Raw genomic sequence first — 24,570 nt, 5'->3', positions numbered from 1 at the left:
CCTCTTCTCCTCCTGCCTTCAATCTTTACCAGCATCAGGGTCTTTCCCAATGAGTCAGTTCTTTGCCTCAGGTGGCCAAACTATTAGAGCTTCAGTATCAGTCCTTCCAATGGATATTCAGGACTGATTTCCCTTAGGATTGACTGGTTGGATCTCCTTGCAGTCCAAGGGACTCTCAAGAGTCTTTTCCAACACCACAGTTCAAAAGTATCAACTTTTCAGCTCTTAGCCTTCTTTATGGTCCAGCTCTCACATCCTTACATGACTACTGGAAAAACCATTCAGTTCAGTTGCTCAGTCGTGTCCGACTCTTTGTAACCCCATTGACTGCATCATGCCAGGCTTCCCAGTCCATCACGAACTCCAAGGAGCAAGCATCTTTTAATTTTATGGCTGCAGTCACCGTCTGCAGTGATTTTGAAGCCCAAGAAAATAAAGTCTCTCACTGTTTCATTTTCCCATCTATTTGCCATGAAATGATGGGACTGGATGCTTCTGTAGATATGAGGAGATGCAAGGATTGAGATCATAAAATCTGTTTCTAGAAACAGCCAACTATCTAAAGACCTGTCCCACCAGATTCCCTGGAGCACAGAGTGCTCCACCCTGAACTCCCTCAGGGATTGTTGAAGGTCAACAGCTATAACAGCACAGGGTTCAGTCTCCTTAGAAGCAGATGGCAAATGCCTTTGTTGTTCAGTTCAGTTCAGTTCAGTCACTCAGTCATGTCTGACTCTTTGTGACCCCGTGGACTGCAGCACGCCAGGCCTCCCTGTCCGTCACCAACTCCCAGAGCTTACTCAAACTCATGTCCATCATGTCAGTGATACCATCCAACTACCTCATCCTCTGTCATCCCCTTCTCCTCCTGCCTTCAATCTTTCCTAGCATCAGGGTCTTTTCCAATGAGTCAGTTCTTCGCATCAGGTGGCCAAACTATTGGAGTTTTAGTTTCAGCATCAGCCCAGTTACTATCATTTAAAGCTTATGAAAGTTGTTAAGGCTTCGATATAGCCAATTACATCCTCCAACCCCAGTGAAGGCGCGCGCGCACACACACACACACACACACACACACACACACACACACACACACACACAAAGCTGATAAATGTTCATACCAGTAGAATACAGATCTTTGACCCATTGGGATCATACCAGTGGTAGATTGGTTAGGGTTACCTCTAATTTTTTTAACACGTATGACCTTAAATTCATGGGAATCCCAGGTTATACCTTTGTATCCATCCCTGTAGATGTCAAGGCCATAAATTAGTGCCACAAATCCACTGAGTTCCATACCAATCACTCTCTCTAAGGGTAATAATAGGCATAGTTCATAAAGTACCTAGCCTTGTCTCATAATTACCAGGTTGATCATTTTTAGTATGATTTAACTATTTCCAACATACTGCTACTGCTAAGTCACTTCAGTCATGTCTGACTCTGTGCGACCCCATCCCTGGGATTCTCCAGGCAAGAACACTGGAGTGGGTTGCCACTTCCTTCTCCCATGTATAAAAGTGAAAAGTGAAAGTGAAGTCGCTCAGTCATGTCTGACTCTTCGCAACCCCATGGACTGCAGCCTACCAGGCTCCTCCGTCCATGGGATTTTCCAGGCAAGAGTACTGGAGTGGGGTGCCATTGTCTTCTCCAACATGGTGGAGTTTTTAACATAGTGGAGTTTTTAAACTTAAATGTTTCCAACATAGTGGAGTTTTTAAACTTAAATGATCATAGCCTGGTGTTAACTATGTATATCCCCCGCATAATTGTGGGAGTTTTCCTTTTAATAGAGAGGCTAATTTTTTCATTGAGACTTAGCTTGTCACTCCAATTGAGTTTGAATGGCCCTAAGAGAAAACTTTAATCTATGGCCAGCATCAGAGCAGGTATTATTAATTGGCCAGATGAGAGGATCCCATCTAGTAATATCATGAATAAATAGAATAGGACTGAACACTCATCTAAATAAATTTCCTCAGGGGTATCCAATCAGAGCCCTAGAGATCCAGTCCATCAAGGTAACTCCGAAGTACTAGACACAGGTAATTGTCCACAACCCAACAACTGGATTGAGTTTTAAAGCAGCATAGAATCATGTCCCTGATAGAAAACATTTGCTCGATAGGCACAGGTCCAAGGATTCAGGAAAACAGTATAAATGATCAAACAAGTCAGATCAGCGTCTTGGGCAAGCTGTCTACTTCTGATGTCGTCTTCTTCTTGTCCTAGTGTAATGTAGTTTCCTCTGTTTGAGTGTTGTTTTAAGGTGAGTTTGAGGTCAGCAGGCTCCTCTATAGACCTGTCCAGCTTAGGGGACTTTGGAAGTGGGAGTAAATCCACTCTGTTGTTCAGTCATTGGCAATGCTCTTGGTAAGTGCCAATTTATAGACGACAGTTCTTTGGACATTCTAATAGAGCATGAAAAAATAAAAGAGTTAGTAGAATAAGAGGATAATCATAAAATATATTGTATTTTTTATACCGTGCATGGATGTCATAGGATTTTTTTAAGATTTTTTGGTATTTAGTAATGATATGACAAATTAATTTTAAGTGAAAGTGTTTTCTTTGCATATAAAATGCATGTCATCTGAGCAGTGGCAGTGTATCTGGGTGTGTCATCACTTTTGCCTGATAAACCTTTTATGATTCTATTATTTTATAAAAGTATATTGCTTTTCATTTTCCATGATGAAAATATAATAATGTAACTTTTATGAAATGTACTTGCGGGATATGTGAAGTAGAGGAGAGTCTGTTTTCATTTATTTTTCTAATACAGAATTTCAGAGGCAGAATAATTTCCTTTTTGGCATCCAGTGGGTTAATCCTTCATGAAACTAAACCCCATTTTTATATTAAAATTGCTTTGAAAAATATGCTTTAATTGAAATCCTATCTAAGGGTAAAATTATGTTATTGATTATGATCAAAATACCCCAGACAGTGATGAATTCATCAATTCCTGTTTCAGTGGTGTTATAAATCTTTTAGTAGGAGCTGGAGAATGTGAACAAGATGAATATTTTTAAATTACAGTGGCACATTACTTATTATGTGTAACTTTCTTAATCTGTATACTGTGCAGGAATGGAAATGGCTTTTAAGAAGCAATGTAGTAAAGTGGCTTACAATGTTATCTATGTCACAAATCAAACTGGAATGAAACTTGTTTCAATATAAACTTTAAAAATGTGAATCAGGAAGCTGACTGAACAGTGTATTTATGTTAAAGGAAGAAAGGCATAAAGTATATACTTTTTAAGTACATTTAAAAAGGAATATTAGTTGCAACTGCAGAATAGCTGTCCCTTGAATTCACATAACTAAGGAAGATATTTTAACACTTTAACTTCCTACTATATTATAAAGATGTAAGAAATTATAATTGATTAACCCATAAAAAGTTATACTTTTTTAAAGTCACTAACCATGTATGTAACTTGGAGAATTTTCAAGGTTCTTACAACTTGGTTCTTTGCATCTATATATGTAGGTATATGTTTACATCTCTATTTATCTACCTGCCTACCTATCTCCATAGAATATGCTATTCATTGCATTTTCCATCAAAAAAGTGATAAGACCTGTGTTTGTTTTAAATGTTTAAAAAACTTTTAAGTGCAATTACCTAGTTAAATTTTTTTCTTAAGCTCAAATTGTATTAAGAAATACAATTTGTCCTGAGTTATACTTGCAATCCAGGTGGTTTATGTGATTTTGGTATGTTAAATACCTGATTGTCAGTCAGTTTACTGAGAATGGAATGTGTAGAGATTTACGTTCAAATCACAAGATTATCTTGTATAAGGTTTACATGGCGATGAGTGCTGAATGCTCAGTTTGTTTTATTATAAGTAAATATTATATTACTATCATTGGCTACAATACGTGAGACCTGGGTTCAGTTCCTGGGTTGGGATTGAATACTGGCAACTCACCAGTATTCTTGCCTGGAGGATCCCCAGGGATGGCGGAACCTGGTGGGCTACAGTCCCTGGGGTCACACAGAGCTGGATGCAACTGAGCAACTAAGCATAGCAGAGCACAGCCCAGGCTCCTCCCAAAAATTTTCTTAAGAATATCTTTGCATAGAGAGCTATTCTTGACCGAAGAAAGTTGAATAGATACAGTCCCTGTCCACTAAAAAGTAATTAAGATCAGTATAGTATGTTGTAAGTAGTGTATAGTAATGAGTAACTATGGAACCAGTGTGCAGAGTGGTAATTTTAAGTGCACCTGGTTAAATTTCAGCAGGACTTAAGAGTGATGCACCATGCAAGTGTTTGATTTTGTCGCAAGAGTTGGCAGTGTGTTGCATTCTTTATGTAAACAACTTCAAAATCTCAGAATTATTCTCATAGTATTTTATGTTAGTATTTTTTTTTTTCTGAATTCTAAAATTTTACTAAGTACATCATCTCTTTCCAATAATTATGTGAGATAGAAACACATATCATTTCAGATTTGGAGTGGCAGAAACTGAAATGTTCAGATGATAGTGTTACCTAATAATTTGGCATTTGTTTTGGGCCCAGAACTCTCTTCAGAGAAGGCACCCCACTCCAGTCCTCTTGCCTGGAAAATCCCGTGGACGGAGGAGCCTGGTAGGCTGCAGTCCATGGGGTCGCTAAGAGTTAGACAGACTGAGCGACTTCACTTTCACTTTTCACTTTCACGCATTGGAGAAGGAAATGGCAACCCACTCCAGTGTTCCTGCCTGGAGAATCCCGGGGACGGGGAGCCTGGTGGGCTGCCGTCTGTGGGGTTGCACAGAGTCGGACACGACTGAAGCGACTCAGCAGCAGCAGCAGAACTCTCTTGACCTTACCACTCCCACGAGTGACTGAACTGTAACAGGAGGGCAGAGTCATGGTGAGAGTGCTCAGGTCGACAGACAACATCGAGAGTCCCTCACTCATTTTTGTGGGGGCTTTTTTGCCATAGGTATTTTGCAGATGTTTTCTTTCAGTCATTTTAATTTACTGAGTTTAATTTGTTTAATTATAGTAGAGAATATGCCAAAATCTAGATTTAAATGTGAATAACATAAATAGCCTGAATATCTTCCATATCTTAACTCTCTAAACACATGAAATTTGTTCCTGTATATGGTTATGATGTCACCATTATGGAGTTCATTAAGCAGAATACTGTTACTAATTACAAGTAATAATTTACTGAGCACGTTTTTTTGGTCAGAGGAACTGCCCTCTGAAGGCGTTTCCAATTTCCCATAATCTCAACACTTTACTCCATTGCTCTGTCTCTAAAGCAGAATGTGTCATCGATTCCACTATAATGGTTGACTTTCCAGATCCCTGTAGAATTTTTTTTTTGTTTGTTTTTTTGTTTGCTGTATTCATACGGGTTAACAACAAGGAGATCAATCCTGGGTGTTCATTGGAAGGACTGATGTTGAAGCTGAAACTCCAACACTTTGGCCACCTGATGCGAAGAGCTGACTCATTTGAAAAGACCCTGATGCTGGGACGGATTGGGGGCAGAAGGAGAAGGGGATGACAGAGGATGAGATGATTGGATGGCATCACTGACTCAATGGACATGGGTTTGTGTGGACTCCGGGAGTTGGTGATGGACAGGGAGGCCTGGCGTGCTGTGGTCCAGGGGGTCGCAGAGAGTCGGACACGACTGAGCGACTGAACAGCAACAATTTGGAATCAGGCTTCTGGAACATGTAGCTGTGCTAATAAGTCACTTCAGAGGTGTCTGACGCTGTGGGACCCTAAGGACTATAGACCACCAGGCTCCTCTGTCTGTGGGATTTCCCAGGCAAGACTATTGGAGTGCGTTCCTGTGCCCTCTTCCAGGGGATCTTTCTGATCCAGGGATTGAATCTGTATCTCTTATATCTCCTGCATTGACAGACGGGTTCTTTACCACTAGCACCACGGGGGTAGCCCCCTGGGACATGTACATCCAGCACTAATTTCTGTTATATGAATGCCATAGACTTTATATATAATCTAGAAATCAAAACATAGACCCTTAGGATTTTAGTGAAAAAAAATCACATTCTGAAGTTTTAACTTCATATGGTGTTTATTGCTTAATATTGATATTAAGCAAGGACATCACTGTTTAATCTCTCTACCCCCGGAAAACACGTTATGCCCACCCTAGGACAATTTTCAAGCATGACCATATGCATATGCCTCAATATAGACTGGAATAAATACATTCTAATTTCCTGTTGTTATATACTTTATTGTGTCTCCTTCAAAGAAATATGATATATGAATAACACTGACAAAAATGTTGCTCCAGCCTTATGTTAATGTGAAATTATGACTAAGAATTAAAGTTTTGGGGAGAAAACTCTTAAGTTTATAGTCCTCAAAGCAAGCATAATTCATGTAGACTGCATAAACAGTATATATTAAGGCATACATTTTACTGCATATCTGCTAATAAGAAGATGCTACATATCTGCGTCCAATAGGCTGAGTTACAGTTGCTGTGGGGGCCATAATTTTGAAGTCTTCATCTGCATGTTAAATTCTCAAATGTAACATGCCAGTAACATAATATTTTTATAGGATATATTATTTGACCCTAATAGTTTGGTAGGTAAGAAAGTTTTTGTGTGTGTGTTTTTTTTTCTTTTTAGGATAAGAGAAAGTTAATAAAAATGGAATTTTTTAAAAAATGCCATATTAGAAAATGTAAAAGTACGGGCATTTCTGCATCAATTAAGAAAACAGTAATAAAACCTGCTTTACCATTCTCTGTACACTAAAGAATGTTATCCTTAGAGGTTTTATCCAGATAATGCTAGAATATACCATATCACAAATATCTTTAGAACCAGTAACATTGCAAGGACTTTGATATCCCACAGCCCACACTCTGCACCTGCTTATCTAAAAACTGAAGTCCAGATGGGCTCAGTGTTTCATCCTAGATGACACAATGAGTTCATGGCCAAGTTGGAACTCTAAATGGTATTTTATGGCTTCCTGCTCAGTGCTTGAGTTGTTTCTACTGCCCTTATTTTTACAGTAGCTGATTATTAATTATCTTTCACGGGGTTTTGATGATAACTGTTACATACAGTAGATACATATTTCATGAAATAGACATTATAAATGTGTGACGCATCCACTTTATTTCTGACTTGAAGTGACTTAAATGTGGAACATTAATGTAAAAATGCTCAGGAACTTCTGGAAGCACTTCAGACAGCTGTATTTAAATTCTCCTTTGAACATAATATTTAACATTGACCAAAAATAAATAAGTAGAAACTCTTATATTTCCTAGTACTGTGAAGCATATGGAAATTTCTTTAAATGTATTATTTTGCAAAACTAGAAAACAACCAATTAAGAAACAAAATGGAAATATGCCTTAGCATTCACTTTTCTTATTTGATGAAGAAATGGTATATACAAGTCAGTTGAAACAATATAGGCAAAGGTTGGTTGTTATTTAAAATGAGAGAAAAGAGGAGACCCTTAAAATCCAGAGTTCTCTGGAGTGGTCCTTGGTGGTGGTTCATCAGGTGAGTTATCTGGTTCCTGCTTAGGCAGTCTCTGTGCAGTTCCTAGCGATCCTCTCCAGTAGACTGGCTCCTTGGGTGGCTGTTCCCTTTTGCTATCCTTCTAGAGAACTGTACCCATGACAGAGAGACTCTGAGAACATCAAAGTGTTGACTTTAAAGTCTTTTAAAGTTAACAAATTTTTCATAGAAGTTAAGTTGCTGGGTGGAATTTATCATTGTGGAATTTTGCTATATGCAATTCTAAAACTTTTGGATAGCATCATGCTTTTTCAGTAGATGAAGCATGCATTCTTTGCCCTGAAAACTTCTAAAAGGACTCTTTTGGTGCTTAGCTTCTTGTATTTTTCTAAAATTTTAGTATTAATAATTGTTGGAATAATTAAATGAGTGGAATAAAAATAGTTGTTGATTAATTAAATTTTGTTGTTGTTGTTGAATCACTCAGTCACATTCAATTCTTTGTGACCCCGTGGACTGCAGCATGCCAGGCTTCTCTGTCTTTCACTAGCTCCCGGAGTTTGCTCAAACTCATTGTATCCATGATGCCATCCAACTATCACATTTGCTTAAATTTGATTTTAAGGAGCTTTGTTAGTATAGAGTGGGGATTTTAATCATACCCGTGTGTGATTATTACTGCAGCAGAATTGATAATTTATTTGCAATACTGAACAAATATACTTATCAAATAAACAGAATGCCATGCACACCAAACAAATCTCTGCTGAATTAGAAACTAAATCTTCTATAGCAGAGGTCCTCAACCTCCAGGATCTGATGCCTGGTGTTCGGAGGTGGAGGTTATGTAATGATAATAGAAATAAAGTTCACAATAAACACAATACACTTGAACCACATAGAAATCATCCCCATCCCTCCACCACCCCATCTGTGGAAAAGTTGATCTCCACAAAACCAGTCTCTGGTGCCAAAAAGTTTGGGGACCCCTGTTCTATAGTACTGTGTCGAGGATGTGATAATCAACTATGGATAGTTGTATCAACTTATTCATTCTTTTGCTCGTTCATGTGTTCTTGCTAATTTTCAAAAAGTATTTATTGGGCATTTTCCATTGCTAGACACTGTACCAGGTGCTATGGGTATGATATGAACAGGGATGTCAGAAATACAGTACCTGTCTTCAAGGAGCAATAGGATTAAACCCAAGACAAGTGTAGGCAGTGTCATAAGGGTCTATAAGGAAGTGTGAGGAAAGGTGTTCTGAGGGAGTGACAGCATAGCCAACCTCAGAACTAACAATAAAAAAAAGAAGAAGAAGGAAATATAGATGTGTACCTCTTGAGAAACGTGTATGCAGGACAAGAAGCAACAGTTAGAACCGGCTGGACATGGAACAGTGGACTGGTTTCAAATTGGGAAAGGAGTATGTCAAAGCTGTACATTGTCACCCTGCTTATTTAACTTAATACATCAGTTTAACTTAAATGCATCATGTGAAATGCCGGCCCAGATAAAGCTCAAGCTGAAGTCAAGATTACTGGGAGAAATATAAAAAACTTCAGATATACAGATGATACAACCCTAATGGCAGAGATTGAAGAGAAACTGAAGAGCCTCTTGATGAAGGTGAAAGAGGAGAGTGAAAATGCTGACTTTAAACTCAACATTCAAAAAATGAAGATCACAGCATCCAGTCCCATCACTTCATGGAAAATAGATGGTGACAAAATGGAAACAGTGACAGACTTTATTTTCTTGGTCTCCAAAATCACTGTGGATAGTTACTGCAGCCATGAAATTAAAATACACTTGCTCCTTGGAAGAAAAGCTGTGGCAAACCTAGACAGCATATTAAAAAGCAGAGTCATCACTTTGCTGACAAAGGTCCATCTAGTCAAAGGTATGGTTTTTTCCAGTAGTCTTGTAAAGATGTGAGAGCTGGATGATAAAGAAGGCTGAGTGCTAAAGAAACTGATGCTTTTGAACTGTGATGCTAGAAAAGACTCTTGAGAGTCCCTTGGGCAGCAAGGAGATCAAACCAGTCAATCCGAAAGGAAATCAACCCTGAATATTCATTGGAAACACTGATACTGAAGCTGAAACTTCAATACTTTGGCTACCTGATGGGAAGAGCCAACTCATTGGAAAAGACCCTGATGCTGAGAAAGATTGAAGGCAGGAGGAGAAGAGGATGACAGAGGGTGAAATGGTTGGATGGCATCACTGACTCAATGGACATGAGTTTGAGCAATCTCTGGAGATTGCGAAGGACAGAGAAGCCTGGTGTGTTACATACAGTTCATGGTGTCGCAAACAGTCGGACAAGACCTAGCAACTGCACAATAACACCAACTATCTGAAGAAGAGTAGAAAGAACCTGCCCAAAGCTTGTGGTGGGAGAAATACCTGGGGATGCATGTCTGGGGCTGATAAAAGGCAGTGTGGCCAGAATGTTAAGGGGGGGAAGAGTGTATGACCTGAGGTTGGACCATGTCAGAAGGGACCAGAAGGACTTTGTGCTTAGTTGATCATTCCTGGCTGACTCTTTTCAACTTCATGGACTGTAGCCTGCTAGACTCCTGTCCATGGAATTTTTCAGGTAAGAATACTGGAGTGTGTTTCCATTTCCTACTCCAGAGATCTTCCTGACCCAGGAATCGAACCCATATCTCCAACTGCTCCTGCATTGAAGGCAGATTCTTTACCACTGAGTTACCTGAATTGGAGATAAATGCCTATGAAGAGGCATGTAAACTATTGTAAAGCTAGGTGGGGATGGTGGTGGCATTATGTGCTCTCCAGGGCAAATGCCTTGGTTGGAAAAGTGCAATGGTTAAAGGGGACAGGAAGGGAAAGGGAAGTTAAAGGGAAAGGAAGATTTTGAGAACTTGGACTGGAGTGCTGTGGTGAAGATGGTGCTAACACGTCAGGTCTGATATTTAGAAGGCAATTCAGTAGTGTTGCAGGGAAGAGCCAAATTCTCACTCATTTTTGGATCTGTTTCTTTGACTTTAACCTTTGTTTTTACATTGCTTTTATTATTATAATCATACATAATGACCCCAGCCTCAGGGAACCCTGCCTCTCTGCCTGAAAAGATTAACAAGTCTCCTCCCTAATGACCAGCCTCAGGGAACCCTGCCCCTCTGTGTAAAGAGATGAACACATCCCCTGCCTACAAGATTTGACCTCTGGGAAGTTCCCCTGGAGAAGGGAATGGCTTGGAGAGTTCCATGGACAGAGAAGACTGGTGGGCTACATGTAGTCCATGGGGTTGCAAAGAGTAGGACACAACTGAGTGACTAACTTTCACTTACGTACAATGCAGGAGACCCTGATTTGGGTTCCTTGGGTTTGATCCCAGGGTGGGAAGATCACCTGGGGAAGGGAATGGCAACTATCTTCTGCATCTTTGCCTGAAAAATCCCATGGACAGAGGAGTCTGGCAGGCAACAGTCCATGGGGTCACTAAGAGTAGGACAGGATTGAGCTACTAACACTTCCCTGAGGTTGGCCATTCTAGGAGATATTTATAAAATAATGGTCTTTACTTTTTCAGTTTTCCCTCTTCTCTATTCTATAAAAGAACCTGGCATCCAGACTCTGAGAAGATGGTTATTTTGAGTCATTAGTCTGCCATCTTCTAGGTTAGCCAGCTTTCTGAATAGTCATATTTCTTGCCTCAGCACCTTGTCTCTTGGATTTACTGGCCTGTTGTGTGGTGAGCGGCCTGCTTTGAAACAGTAGAAGTGATTATGAATATGGAGGACATGTGAAAGAGAGGTTCATAGATGACACTCACCCTTTTAGCTTAAGTAATGAGATGTAAAATGAGGTAATGAGTTAATTCACTGGAATCTGAATTTCTGGGGGAAGACCAGGTCACAGTTCATGAGTGAGTGAGTGAGTGAGTGAAGTCGCTCAGTCATGTCTGACTCTTTGCGACCCCATGGACTGTAGCCTACCAGGCTCCTCAGTCCATGGAATTTTCCAGGCAAGAGTACTAGAGTGGGTTGCCATTTCCTCCTCCAGGGGATCTTCCTAATTCAGGGATTGAACCTGGGTCTCCTGCATTGTAGGCAGACGTTTTACCGGTTGAGCCACCAGGGAAGCCCTCACAAATAGCCAATATTTTCCATCTTGTCTTCCAGCTTCATTTCACTGGTAGTCACTGCCTAGAGTCTTAGACTGATAAAGATCTTAAAGTTCATAGGATATTTCATGATCAACTAATTTGAAAAAATACTGAGAGTGAATTGTGCTTGTCTATATCCTAATTCAGTTCTTATTTACTCTTAAGTTAACTCTGACATTCATAGCTGAAAAATTGCCAATAGGTTGAAGTTTATACAATAGCAATTGCTGGTGAGTCCTAACTATGTTCCGGGTATTATTCTAAGGGTGCAGTCTACTTTATGTTTTTTAACCTTGAGTGTAGATTAGCATTTAGAATGATATAGGTTGATATTGAACTCTCTCCTGGTCAAGAAGAATTGATATTAATTGAGCCAAACATGCCTTTTCATAGCGGGACTTTTTTATCTATAATGTGAATTCTTGGTGTATATGGACCTTGAGGAGTACACTGTGACATGCCACTAATATTCTAAATTACTATTAGTGGATAATTAAAAGTCAGTTTACACATCTCGGTCAGTATAGTTATCTCTCATTTATGAGTGTATGTGTGTTCGTAATTATTGGTTTGCAGCTCATATTCAGTGTAAATGGATTGTAGCTGAAGCTTTGAGGAGGAAATGCCATATAGGATTGCAGTTTAATGATGACCCAAGTCTGCCTCTCATTTTCTGTGTATCCATCTCAAAGCACCAAAGACCTCCCAAGTAATTGAATCTACCTTTTTTGTGATTGAATTCCAAGGGGAATTTTTGTAATTCCTTTATATATATATATAATGTATATATATATATATATATATTTTCTTTTGTAACCATAAAATTAAAATAATGAATTTAAAAAAAAATTAAAATAATTTTTCTCAATGCTGTAACTTACTAAACTTTCTTTAGGAGTAAATTCCATGTGACCATTCATAAAAGCTAAGGGACAATATGCTTTGCTTTACTTGCTAATTGGGGCTTCCTTGGTGGCTCAGATGGTAAAGCATCTGCCTGCAATTTGGGAGACCCAGGTTCGATCCCTGGGTTAGGAAGATCCCCTGAAGAAGGAAATGGCAACCCACTCCAGTACTCTTGCCTGAAAAATTCCTTGGACAGGGGAGCCTGGTTGGCTACAGTCCATGGGGTTGCCAAGAGTCGGACTCAACTTCAATTTCTTTACTTGCTAATTGGTATTAATTTGTGTATTCTTTCTCTTTGTAAATACTCAAAAATAAAGAAGATATGACTATGTCTGTATGATTAAATATATAAGCTATTGAGTAAAGTTTCAGGAGGCAAAAAAGTCCCTACTGTTTCCTTTTTAAATGTTGGAATGCAATGCAGGAGACTCAGGTTTGATCCCTGGGTTGGGAAGATCCCCTGGAGAAAGGAATGGCTAGCCCACTCCAGTATTCTTGCCTGGGAAATCCGATGGACAGAGGAGTCAGGTGGGCTACAGTCCCTGGGGTGGGAAGAGTCTGATACAACTTAGTGACTAAACCACCATCACCACATTACAACCATTAAGCACAATCTACTAAGGAAATTTTAAAATATCCATAAATCAATCAAACTTTGATTGTACTTCTTTAGCTAAATGGATGTCAGATAGTATTCATTCAATAAAAATGAGATCAACTATTTAAGGCCTAACAACTTTGCTTTAGGTAAGAATGCCAAAATCATTTATATAATAATAAATTCTGTATCTTTTTATTATTTTTGAAACATTTTCTGTGGAAGTTTAAAAAAGCATCTTTTAAATTTACTTCAATAAAAGATCAATAGCATTTTAATTAGTTAAATTTATTTTGTAATAATTATACATACAGAATTGGTTAGAAAATCGTATTTGGGTTTATTAAAAGACTAGAACATTCTTTTAGTATGGAAATAATGTAAGTTTCTGTTTATTAAGGAAACAGTGAAAACTGGTTTTCTCTTTAATTAATCAGATTTGAAAGGAAATTTTGAAGGGTAAATAACAATTAGAGCATTTTGCAGAATGATCTCTTATTGTCCTGATTTGCAGGAAAGGGCCAATTCTAACTCCTTGTTGAATCTATTTCTTTGATTTTAACCTTTGCTTGTCTTTGCTTTTGTTATTGTAATCGTACATTATGACCTGCCTCGGGGCAGGGGGTGGGGAACCCTGCCCCTCTGCCTTTGTTCAGCTCACAGGAAAATAATCTGACCCTACCCACCTGGAGAAGGAAATGGCAGCCCACTCCAGTATGCTTGCCTGGAAAATCCCATGGACTGAGGATCCTGGTAGGCTACAGTCCATGGGCTCACAAAGAGTCAGACACGACTGAGCGACTTCACCACCACCACCCACCTGTGAATGGCTGCAAGAAAGAAGAGATTAACAGATCCCCTCCCCTCCTGGAGGTTGGCCTTTCCAGGAGAGATTTGCAAGATGGTGGCCTTTTAATTTACTCCCTCAACTCCTCCCCTTCTGTTTTACTCTAGAGCCTGACATCCTGACCTCAACAAAGTGTTTGAGACTTTCCGCTGTCGTCCTCTTGAGTCTGAATACAATCTCACCATTTGCCTGAACAACTCGTCTCAGAGGCAGCTTGGACTCACTAACAATGATGAAAGGTAAATCAACCCTTCTTTGTTGTTGTTGTTCAGTCTCTCAGTGGTGTCTGACCCTTTGTGACCCAGGGGACTGCAGCACGCCAGGGTTGCCTCTCCTGCATCATCTCGCGGAGTCTGCTCAAACTCAGGTCCGCCGAGTCAGTGATGCCAGTAATAGCAGTTAATTGTGTGTGTGGGACGAGGAGGCCCTGGACATTCCTGCCTGCGGGGAAAAGGCACTGGGACTCAGATCTTCCCTCTCCTTAGATCTCCTGCTCCCCTCCACCCCAGCTACTATCTCTGCCATAATGGAAGGAAGTGTACACAGCTTGGCATCATTTAGGAGTTTGCATTCTGAAAGGATTGTCACACCCGGGCTGTCCTTACAGGTCAGCAGCCTCACCCTTCCTTTCTCAGAGTTAGTAGATCATTTTCATGGTAGATCCCCTTGGCTCACGCCTGTATTGGGAGGACCCCAAGGGAATGGAGTAAGACCATGGGGCCCTGCAGTAAGCCAATAGGGAAAAAAAACAAAACAAAACAGGAGAGAAAGGAGGGTTTTTCTTACTTTTGAGGTCGTACTCAGAGGTATTTATATTTTTTTGCAGATAGCTAGCAGGCATGGTCCCAGTATACAATCTGAGGTTTTAGCCGGGGATAAAGATTTATCAAGGGCTTCCCCACTGGCTCAGGGGTAAAGAAACCGCCTGCCAATTTAAGAGATGAAGGTTCCACCTCTGGGTCAGGAAGATCCCCTGGAGAAGGTAATGACAACCCACTCCAGTATTCTTGCCTGGGAAATTCCCATGGACAGAGGAGCCTGGCAGACTACAGTCCATGGGGTCGCAAAGAGTCAGATAAGACTCTCTTAGTGACTAAACAGCAACAGCAAAGAGTTATCAAACCAGCTTCAAAAATGCTATGACGTGTTTATAGGTGTTTCGGCTTAGGTGGTGACCCTTCAGAGAAAGTGTCCTCACCATTGTTTCCTGGCAGACGTTCGAGCCAGGCTGGACAACTGGCAGGTCTCCTCTTAATTCAGCCTCCACTTCGGTGTGTGTTGGTGTAGAATTCGGTTTCATGAAAATAGACATTTGAAACGCGAATCCAGAGTAAGTTCTAGCAATATTAAAAATGATAAATGGCAGATTTCGTCAGCCTTGCACGCCCATGCTCACAAGTGTTATAGCAGGCTGTAATTTCATTATTACTATTGCATTTAATAAAATTATCTCATGCCAGGGCCTGTTGGTCAAGGAGAATAGAAAGACTTAGAGGCAAAACTATCCCCACCCTTGCTTATTTTGGTGTTCTATTTTTTTTTTTTAAAAAATTTATTTATTTATTTTTGGCTGCCCTGGGGTCTGTGTTGCTGCCTTCGGACTTTCTCTAGTTGCGGAGGGCGGCGGCTGCTCTTCACCTCGGTGTGCGGGCTTCTTGCCGCGGTGGCTCCTCTGCGGGGAGCAGGCCCTAGGGCGTGCGGGCTTCTCGCCGCGGTGGCCCCTTTGCGGGGCGCGGGCCCTAGGGCGTGCGGGCTTCAGTGGTTGTGCCTTGGTGGCTCCGGAGCTGAGGCTCAGTTGCTGTGGCCCCCGGGCTTAGTTGCTCCGCGGCATGTGGGACCCCCCCAGGCAGGGGGTCGAGCTGCTTTCCCTCGCATTGCAAGGCGGACTGTTAACCACTGGACCACCGGGGAAGCCTGCCGATCTATTTTTATATATTCTTTATTGAATGTCTGTCATGTCACAACTCCTTTCATATATGATTTGCAGATTCTCATTAGTTCTCATTAATATATAGATTTCTAAATGGCATGATTAAGACTCATAAAAGTTGAATGCTTTGTGTAATATGTAATTGATCTAGGCATAACTGGAATATGAACCCACGGCACCGTGAATCTGAGATCCTTGTAAGTCTACGCCTCAACCTTGATTAATTATATACTTCTTTGGCTCTCTGTACTTAACCAAATACATTGGCCTTTGGGGAAGATGGGCCCTAAGTTTACCAAAGGTTAAGGAGATCTGTATCAGGCTGATTTGTCCAGAATATTTATGGTTTAGGCATGCTGTCCTGGCATAATTATTACTTGTGCCCCATTTCACCCTTAAAGTGTCCTGGATTGTGTGATAAATCACATGGTCACTTTACCTAAAAATTTAACTTCTCATCTCAGTACAATTAAAGTATGAGCTCTGTGGACATAGAGACTTTTGTCAGTTCTATTATTATATCACCTTCACCTAGAAGAGTTGTTCTTTCGTCGCTGAGTCACGTCCAACTCTTGTGACACCATAGGCTGTAGCCTGCCAGGCTCCTCTGTCCATGGGATTTCCCAGGCAAGAATACTGGAGTAGGTTGGCATTTCCTTCTCCAGGAGATCTTCCCCGACCCAGAGATCAAACCCAGGTCTCCCACTTTGGCAGGCAAATTCTTTACCACTGAACCACCTGAGAATCCCACCTAGAACAATATCTGACACATAAATGCCCTCAATAAATATTTGTTGAATATTCTGTTGTCAGAGATTTGATATGTGTATCAGTTGGGGTTCCAGAGAAACAGAGCCAAGATTAGATAGATATAATAAGAGAGCTGTAATAAGATTTATTTTAAAGAATTGGCTTACATGCCTACGAGGCCTGGCAAGTCTGACATTTTTAGGGCAGGCCAGCAGGCTGGAAATTCAGGCAGGAATTTTATGTGACAGAATTAAGGCAGAATTCCTTTCCCAGGAAATCTCAGGTTTTTTGCTCTTTAACTGACTGTAGGAGGTCCGTCTACATTGTGGAGGATAGTTTCCTTTACTTAGAGTCAGCTGATTGCAGATGTTGATCACAACTTACAAAGTAATCTTCACAGCTGCATCTAGATGAATGTTTGATCAAACAATTGATCACCACCGCCTAGCCAAGTCAACAGATAAAACCAGCTACAGTATGTTTGTACATACTCATATCTACATTGTGAGCCAAGCCAAGAGATAAGTGCTTATTGGTAAAAAGGAGCTTCCTCACACAGTATTAATATGATTTTTTAGAGTAAAAGATAGCCAAGACTTTAATTTCCTCAGAAGAGTTGCATACAGAAAGAATTCTTGTAAATACAGGGAGACTGACTGTTGGAATCTCATGTAGCATAATGTAAAATCTCAGGGCAGAGATATATGTTATGCAAATGTGGTTTAAAGTATGTTCTTAAGGCAGAGCATTTTGAAGCTTTTAGGAGAAAGCTGTCTTGATCTTGCAAGTAGGCACATGTGATGTTTGATGTTATGCAGCGCTCTTATTTTCTGTCTCTAGTCTCCTTCTTACTTATAGCCTCAAAGAGTTCTTAATCTTATGATAGAAATGTTGTGACCTTTCTGAAAATAGTTGAGGAGGGGTGTATAGGGGAATATTTGGGACTCTTTCTAGTGATCAACACATTTCACTTCACAGACAATTATTTTGCTCTACAGTAGCAGAAAGTGAAAGTCGTTCAGTTGTGTCCGACTCTTTGCGACCCCATGGACTACACAGTCCATGGAATTCTCCAGGCCAGAGTACTGGAGTGGATAGCCTTTCCCTTCTGCAGGGGATCGTCCCAACCCAGGTCTCCCGCATTGCAGGTGGATTCTTTACCAGCCGAGTTGCAAGGGTAGCAGTGGGCTGACTCTAATCCCTAGAACTGGGAACTCAAACATGGTGTTACATAACAGGAACTGAAAGCGTTTCTCCAAACTATTTGTTGCAACAGAGGAGTGATGAAATAGATGAGAAGGGACATAGGCAAGACAAGTAATCAAAGGTATTGAAAGCTGTGCGGTTGTGATTACACTGAGCATAGAAGCAAGTTTTCTATTTCCTAGGTGAGCAGCAAGAAGGCCTGGTGACCCCCGGCTCACCTTAGTGAGCTGTACAACCAGTGAATGTAAAATGTTAGCTTACTGCTTGCTCAGAGGTCTGAGCATTTTTGTTTGTTTGAATTATATTCACAAGTAAAGAATTAAACCAACTTCTGTATATTATTAGTAATTCAACTTTGAAACCAAACTTATTACATCTCACTAAGATTTCTGTATCTGAGATTTTAAAGACAGGCTGCTAAAACCAGTTTATATTGATAGTGTAGCTTCTCATGTGTTTGAATACAGACTTGTAATACTAAATAACCAAATTAAGCCACCTGACTAAAATGAATGTTAGAATTTCTTGAGTCCACAATTGTCCTCAGTGACATTTGACTCCATAATAAGCTCTTGCTCAAAAAACGGCCTCTATATTCTCCTTGGTTTATTTTAATAAATTTAATTAGCAAAATACTACCTTTGAGATAAATATATTTGGATGAATGAATAAAAATTATTCTAGAGGGAATGACAAGAAATTGCTAATAGTGTTAACCCTTGAAGATGCTTCCCAGAGGGGCCGGGGGGCTAGTTTGACTTTTCACTTTATAACTTTCTAAACTACTTCAGTTTCCTGATCAGTTTTGTGTTTCTTGTATACGTTCTGTTCTTGACCGTAGAAACGTGAATGATTCTTGTTTTGTTTTGTTTTTTTCTTGTAGCTCTTTACTTTTTAGGATAGTAACTGCTATTTTTTTTTTTTTTGTAAGTGCTATTTTAAACACAAAATAACTTTTATTTATTTCACATATTTGGTATCTTCATTTTGCCTAGGAAAACTGGGATCTGCTTTAGAAAGTTTATGAACAATTGCTCTGGAAATAACAAGACCGATTCTTTTGTGTATGTATGTGAGAATCTTTTGATGAGACACTTAGGAGTGAGATTGATGTTAATCTCTTAATTTATATCTGACTGGTTACTTACTCCTTTATTATAAATGCTTTTAAAAAAAATCAATCACAATTTAGTTTCCAAAAGACAACAACTATGACATCAAAAAAAAAAAAATCCTAGGTATCAAAGAAATAATCGAAGAACACCTGACTCTTGTCTCTTTTTTATTCTGTAAAAGAGAACACTAAAAAAGAAGAGCTGTAATAGATCTCTTTTATTGTTGCTCTCAGCTGTCTTCTGTAAGGCAGGTAGGGTACTCAGATGTGTAACTGAGCCGACTATTTGGAGATGCACAAAAATCAATTATAGGGAGTTCCCCGTTGGTCTAGTGGTTAAGAATCTGTGCTTGCAACACAGCGGCTGTGGTTCGTTCCCTGGTCAGGGAACTAAGGTGCTGCATGCTGCACCATGCAGCCAAAAGGCAAAAAAACCCCAACAAAAACAGTTAAGTTTGAAGTCAATTATAGCATTGGAGATTTCTTCTTTTGGATTTCCAGTCAGGTGCTTGCTCCTCCAGCCTTTTCCATGAATGAGATAATAACGACTTGTCTTTTATTTCTTTTTTTGTTCCTTCTTTCCTTCCCTCTCTTCATCCTCCCCTTCCCTCCCATCCTTCCCTCCTTTCCTTGATAATTCATGTGAGTTGTAGTAAGAATCATAACAATTAGGAAGGTAAAAAGGACCACAGACCGTCCTGATATTAGAATAACTGTCAGTATTCAGTGGAACAGTGGGCAATAAAATAGTAAACAAGAAAGCACTTCCATCAGGACGATATGTATGTTGTAATATGATCCAATGAATGTTGGCAATTTGATCTTTGGTTCCTCTGCTTTTACTAAATCCAGCTTGTACATCTGAAAATTTTTGGTTCATGTACGACTGAAGTCTAGCTTGAAGGATTTTGAGCATAACCTTGCAAGCATGTGAAATGAGTTCAGTTGTGAGGTAGTTTAAACATCTTTGGCATTGCTCTTCTTTGGGATTGGAATGAAAACTGACCTTTTCCAGTCCTGTGGCCACTGCTGAATTTTCCAAATTTGCTGACAAATTGTGGAGTTTTAATAGCATCATCTTTTGGGATTTGAAATAGCTCAGCTGGAATTCCATCACCTCTACTAGCTTTGTTCATACTAATGCTTCCTAAGGCCCTCTTGACTTCACACTCTAGGATGTCTGGCACTAGGTGAGTGACCATACCATTGTAATTATCTGAGTCATTAAGACCTTTTTTGTATAGTTCTTCCGTGTATTCTTGCCACCTCTTTATCTCTTCTGCTTCTGTTAGGTCCATACCATTTCTGCCCTCTATGCCTTTTCTTGCATTAAATGTTCCCTTGATAATTCCAATTTTCTTGAAGAGATCTTTGGTCTTTCCCATTCTGTTGTTTTCCTCTATTTCTTTGCATTGTTCATTGAAGAAGGCCTTCTTATCTCTCCTTGCTATTCCCTGACACTCTGCATTCTGTTGGGTATATCAGTTGGATATTCAATTGGTTATATTCAGTTGGTAAGATAGGATACTAAAACAATTAATGCTAAAGACATTTAAATTTTAAAAGAAATTTTTGACTCTTAATTTATGAATAAAAATAAATGTGTTCCTTTTTGCCACTTTTGGAAGGTATAAAAGAGAGGAATGTGGCTACAGAAAATTGTGTGATGTATGTCTATGAGCTTTGCTGACCTGGTAAAATACTGTGTATGACAGACTGGTCTCACTACCCACCATCCTTCTCTATGAAATAGAAGTTATTAAATGTGCTAAAAGTCATAACTGATAATTATTATCAGTAGAAGCAATAATGACAGAGGAACACAGCTGTATGCGTTCTTTGGCTTATCAAGAGAAAAATGAGACCAGTGTTTCCCTAAAGGACCAGTTAACTCCAGCATAGGAAGGGTGATGAAGGAGTGATATGCCAGTTGGAGACTGATTGAGGGAACGGAATTTTACCTGCCTTGCCTTGTATCTGAATCTGATAAGAAATAATAGAATGTATTAAATTTTTAGTAAGATTTTCTCAGTTTTGATAGGATTATTCACAAGAGAGAATAAGGCAGTGGAAGAATCTCATAAAAACTACCACCAAGCACTGCACAAATACGAAGCTGTAAATTAACTCACTCTCTTAAAATGATAAATTGGTCTTAGATTAACCAAGAATGGTAAAAGGTTCTTCTTTACCTGCTGAGTAATTTGGCCATGTGTCAGGGATTTTGTATCTCAAGAATAATTTTCTCAGCTTTGTGTTGACCTCATCATGTCCTTGATTGTTTACAAAGACAATATAAACACATGCAAACAGCAAAGACTGATGGACCAATGATTCCTCACTTGTGAAGAACCAAAGTTTCCCTATACTCCTGCGCCTTCTTTTTTTTAAATTTTGATAAATAAATAAGTATTGTTTCTTATGCTCCCATGCTTCTATCTTAATTAACTAAGAAAATCTTTTTTGTCAATTCTTGATTTTGCCTTCTTTAGATTTGGTGTGAAATTTTTTTCAGGATATCTTTTTTTTTTTTTTCATTTTTTTTTTTTTTTCAGGATATCTTTTATGCTGAAAACTGTCTTTGCATTTTTCCAGAGGGCCTCTGGACAATCACAAGTATTGTTCTTTCATTTTATAAGTAGAAAGATAGGAAGAAAATATGAGGTTTGTTTAGTGGTTTTGTGTTTCTTAATTAGCTCAAGCTGTCATAAGGGCTGCATAGGTTAAGTTGTCACATATGAAAAGATGGTCAACCTTCAATAGGTTAAGACTGTAGATGCAAAATATTATTTACTTATATACATATTTTATAGATAGTATACATTTTGAAAAGGCCCTGGATATTTGTCAGTGTCCCTAGTATGTTTTTAACTTGCAGAGGAAAAGATTATGGAATAGTTAAGTGTTCTATCCCAAGTGTTAATTTTACTCTTGTTCATTGTGATATTACTGGTTACTATAGTAAGTTAACGACAGTAATGAGTCTCATTATCAAACAGAGTTGTTCTCTCTAGTGCTTGCCTGATGGCTCTGAATTTGTACTTTCAACAAGGGAGAGTCTCAGAATCTGTGGGAAGAACTCTACAGCACTGTGGGCCACTTCACTTCAGTGGACAGGTTTTCTGTGCAGGCTTCCAAGTGGGTACTGTTAGAAGTGCCCAGACTAGACCAGGGCCAGAGGCAGGGCTTCCGGGTCTTTCTTCAGTCCAGCAGCAGATGGAGCGATATCTGGTGGACTTAATCACCAAGGGCTGAATGAACTGATGAGAGGAATTTATTTGGATATTGTTGGTACTGTTTGAATGGTGTATTCTTTATGGTTCTGTGAGGAAGCCCTTTCTCTTTCTTGAGATGTCTCAAAGTCTCAGTTTAATAGACGTTAGAGTGGTAAACTGAAATGAAGTATTTTAATGGTATCTGATTTTCAGTTGTCCCTTAGGATTCAGAAATGGCAATCTTACTGATATTTGTTAATTTACTTGGCAATCTAGTTATTGGTGAATAGATTTGTAAGAATCTTGCCCTCTTTTTACCAGAATATAGTTGGAAAAATCAGTTGTGCAACTAATATAACTTTTGAGAGTGATTGTCATTGAATCAGGTATGAATCGCTCACTGTTAGAGAGAGGTACTCCCTTGGAAGCCTGTATGCAAGACTAATGTGGTTTAATGCCTACAGAGTCCTCCCAAGAACCTTGGCGTAGGAACTGGCTTACACGGTGCCAGCCTCATAACTTGTATGGTCCCCTGCCAAATCAGAGAGCTGAGAAAATTTTGGAATCCAAGAAGGGAAGAATAACCCAGATGCATAGACAAAGGTGAAATCTGATGGGGAAAGTCTCTTGGACTTGGTCTTCTAGGTTCACAATAAAAACATAATTGAGGATTTAAGAATCTAATCCTCTAAGAGACACTAAACAAGAAGTGTAGAGAGAAGTTAATTCTCAATCCTTCATAGTTACTCAGTACTGTAAGGCCCTAAATTTGTAGAGCAAACTCAAGAAGACTTGTATTTTTAATCAGGACCCTTGCTGCATTGCATCTCTGAATAATTAGGTTAAACCTAATGAGGCTAGACTTTCTATTTAAAGAACAACCTTTGGGAATTATTTATGATCTAGGGGTAAGAATATCGGGAAAATCTTCTGAAGAATAGAAATGGGCAGGTGCTACTGGGTGTTTCTTCAGTTCAGTGTAGGCTTTGTCCTTTGATTTTCTGTTTTCTGACCTATTTCACAACTTTAGGGGAAGAGGTCAATATATAGATTATGATATGGTAGAGATGCAGGTACTTTCTGCCTGGTGGAAAAGATGGTTTAAAAATGTATCATTTATTGCCCTTTGGACAATTAACTCATTTTGTATCTATTAGAGCAATCATAACACTACTTTTTAAAATTGTTTGTAAGCACCTTGCTCTTCAAATTCCCATTTTAACTGATTTTAACATCTTTCTGTTTTCCTCATTAATTACTGAGTATATAAAATTTTTGGCGCATGTTTATTTGACATCTATATGTAAGTCAATGTTTTACCTTTTCAAAAACTGTACTTTCCTAGACCTGAGCAAGTGGGGGATGGTGGTGCCATTTCCCCAAGTAGAGCCTTCTAAGGAATAAACAGGTTGGGATGAGCATGAGATTATGGAAAATATAAAATACACTGTTTTAGATATTTAATTCGAAACAGGTCTTTGTTTCCTTGAGAATGTTTATAGTGGTGTGAAGCAAGATGACCTAGAGGCAGATGGGCAATCTTGACCTAGTTGGCAGCAGAACCACAGAGGTGTGGAGAGAGATGTGTGCACGGTGGAGCGTCTATAGATGGAGACAGTCTATCGCCTTTCCTGTTTCCTTAATATAAAAATTTTCTTCAGTTGGTCTAAAACAGTTTTGTTTTGTTTTTTATTTTTGGTCTAGCCTGTCTATTCTTGTGTGTTCTCAGCCTCTCAATTGTGTCCAGTTCTCTGTGACCCCATGGATTATTGTCTGCCAGGCTTCTCTGTCCATGGGATTTCCCAGTCAAGATGACCACAGTGGGTTGCCATTTCCTGCTCCAGGAGATCATCTCCACCCAGAGACTGAAACTGAGTCTCTTACATCTCCTATCTCCTGCATTGGCAGGCAGATTGTTTACCATCATGTCACCTGTCTATACTTATTATATACTGAATCATGAAAGAGTTGTTTGAAAGCTTATCATTCATTCTGTGCCTCAAAGAGTTGAACAGTAGTAACAACCATTTTGGGATATTGTTGTTTTACTTTTATTGTTAGGCATAAAGGAAAATAAATAATGTGGAGTTCTTTACAGAGGGAAATACAGTGTCTACTAAAACAAATTACAAGTTGAGAAGGAACTTCACAATTCAGCAGTTCAGAATTTGTCTTTTTTTTTTTTTTAAGCTGATCATGAATGAAACTATGAAAGAGACTATGAAGGAATCTGAAAACATCATCTACACTGATTATATTGTAGCACTTGGAGTTGAGTTAGAGATGCTTTCTTCAAGCAGTTTTAGTCTTGTCGTCCATTGGCTTGAAAATCCAGTTTTGTGCAGAAAAAATACTGCACAAATTAGAAATTAATGCA

At 39.3% G+C, this 24,570-nt stretch overlaps 1 protein-coding gene across 1 annotated transcript in view; it reads left to right on the top strand.

Moving 5' to 3' along the window:
• PRKN (parkin RBR E3 ubiquitin protein ligase) overlaps positions 1 to 24,570 on the top strand; it is a 1,218,605-nt gene that overhangs the window by 62,744 nt on the left and 1,131,291 nt on the right. Inside the window, exon 2 of the mRNA XM_061130058.1 lies at positions 14,086 to 14,217. Coding sequence (XP_060986041.1) covers positions 14,208 to 14,217 — 10 coding nt within the window. The 5' untranslated portion in view covers positions 14,086 to 14,207. The remainder of the gene's footprint in view (positions 1 to 14,085; positions 14,218 to 24,570) is intronic.

The sequence above is a fragment of the Dama dama genome, chromosome 26 (assembly GCF_033118175.1).
Source record: "Dama dama isolate Ldn47 chromosome 26, ASM3311817v1, whole genome shotgun sequence".
Lineage (NCBI taxonomy): Eukaryota > Metazoa > Chordata > Mammalia > Artiodactyla > Cervidae > Dama > Dama dama.
The sequence above is the reverse complement of the archived record's forward strand: the minus strand, read 5'-3'. Positions and strand labels throughout refer to the sequence as shown.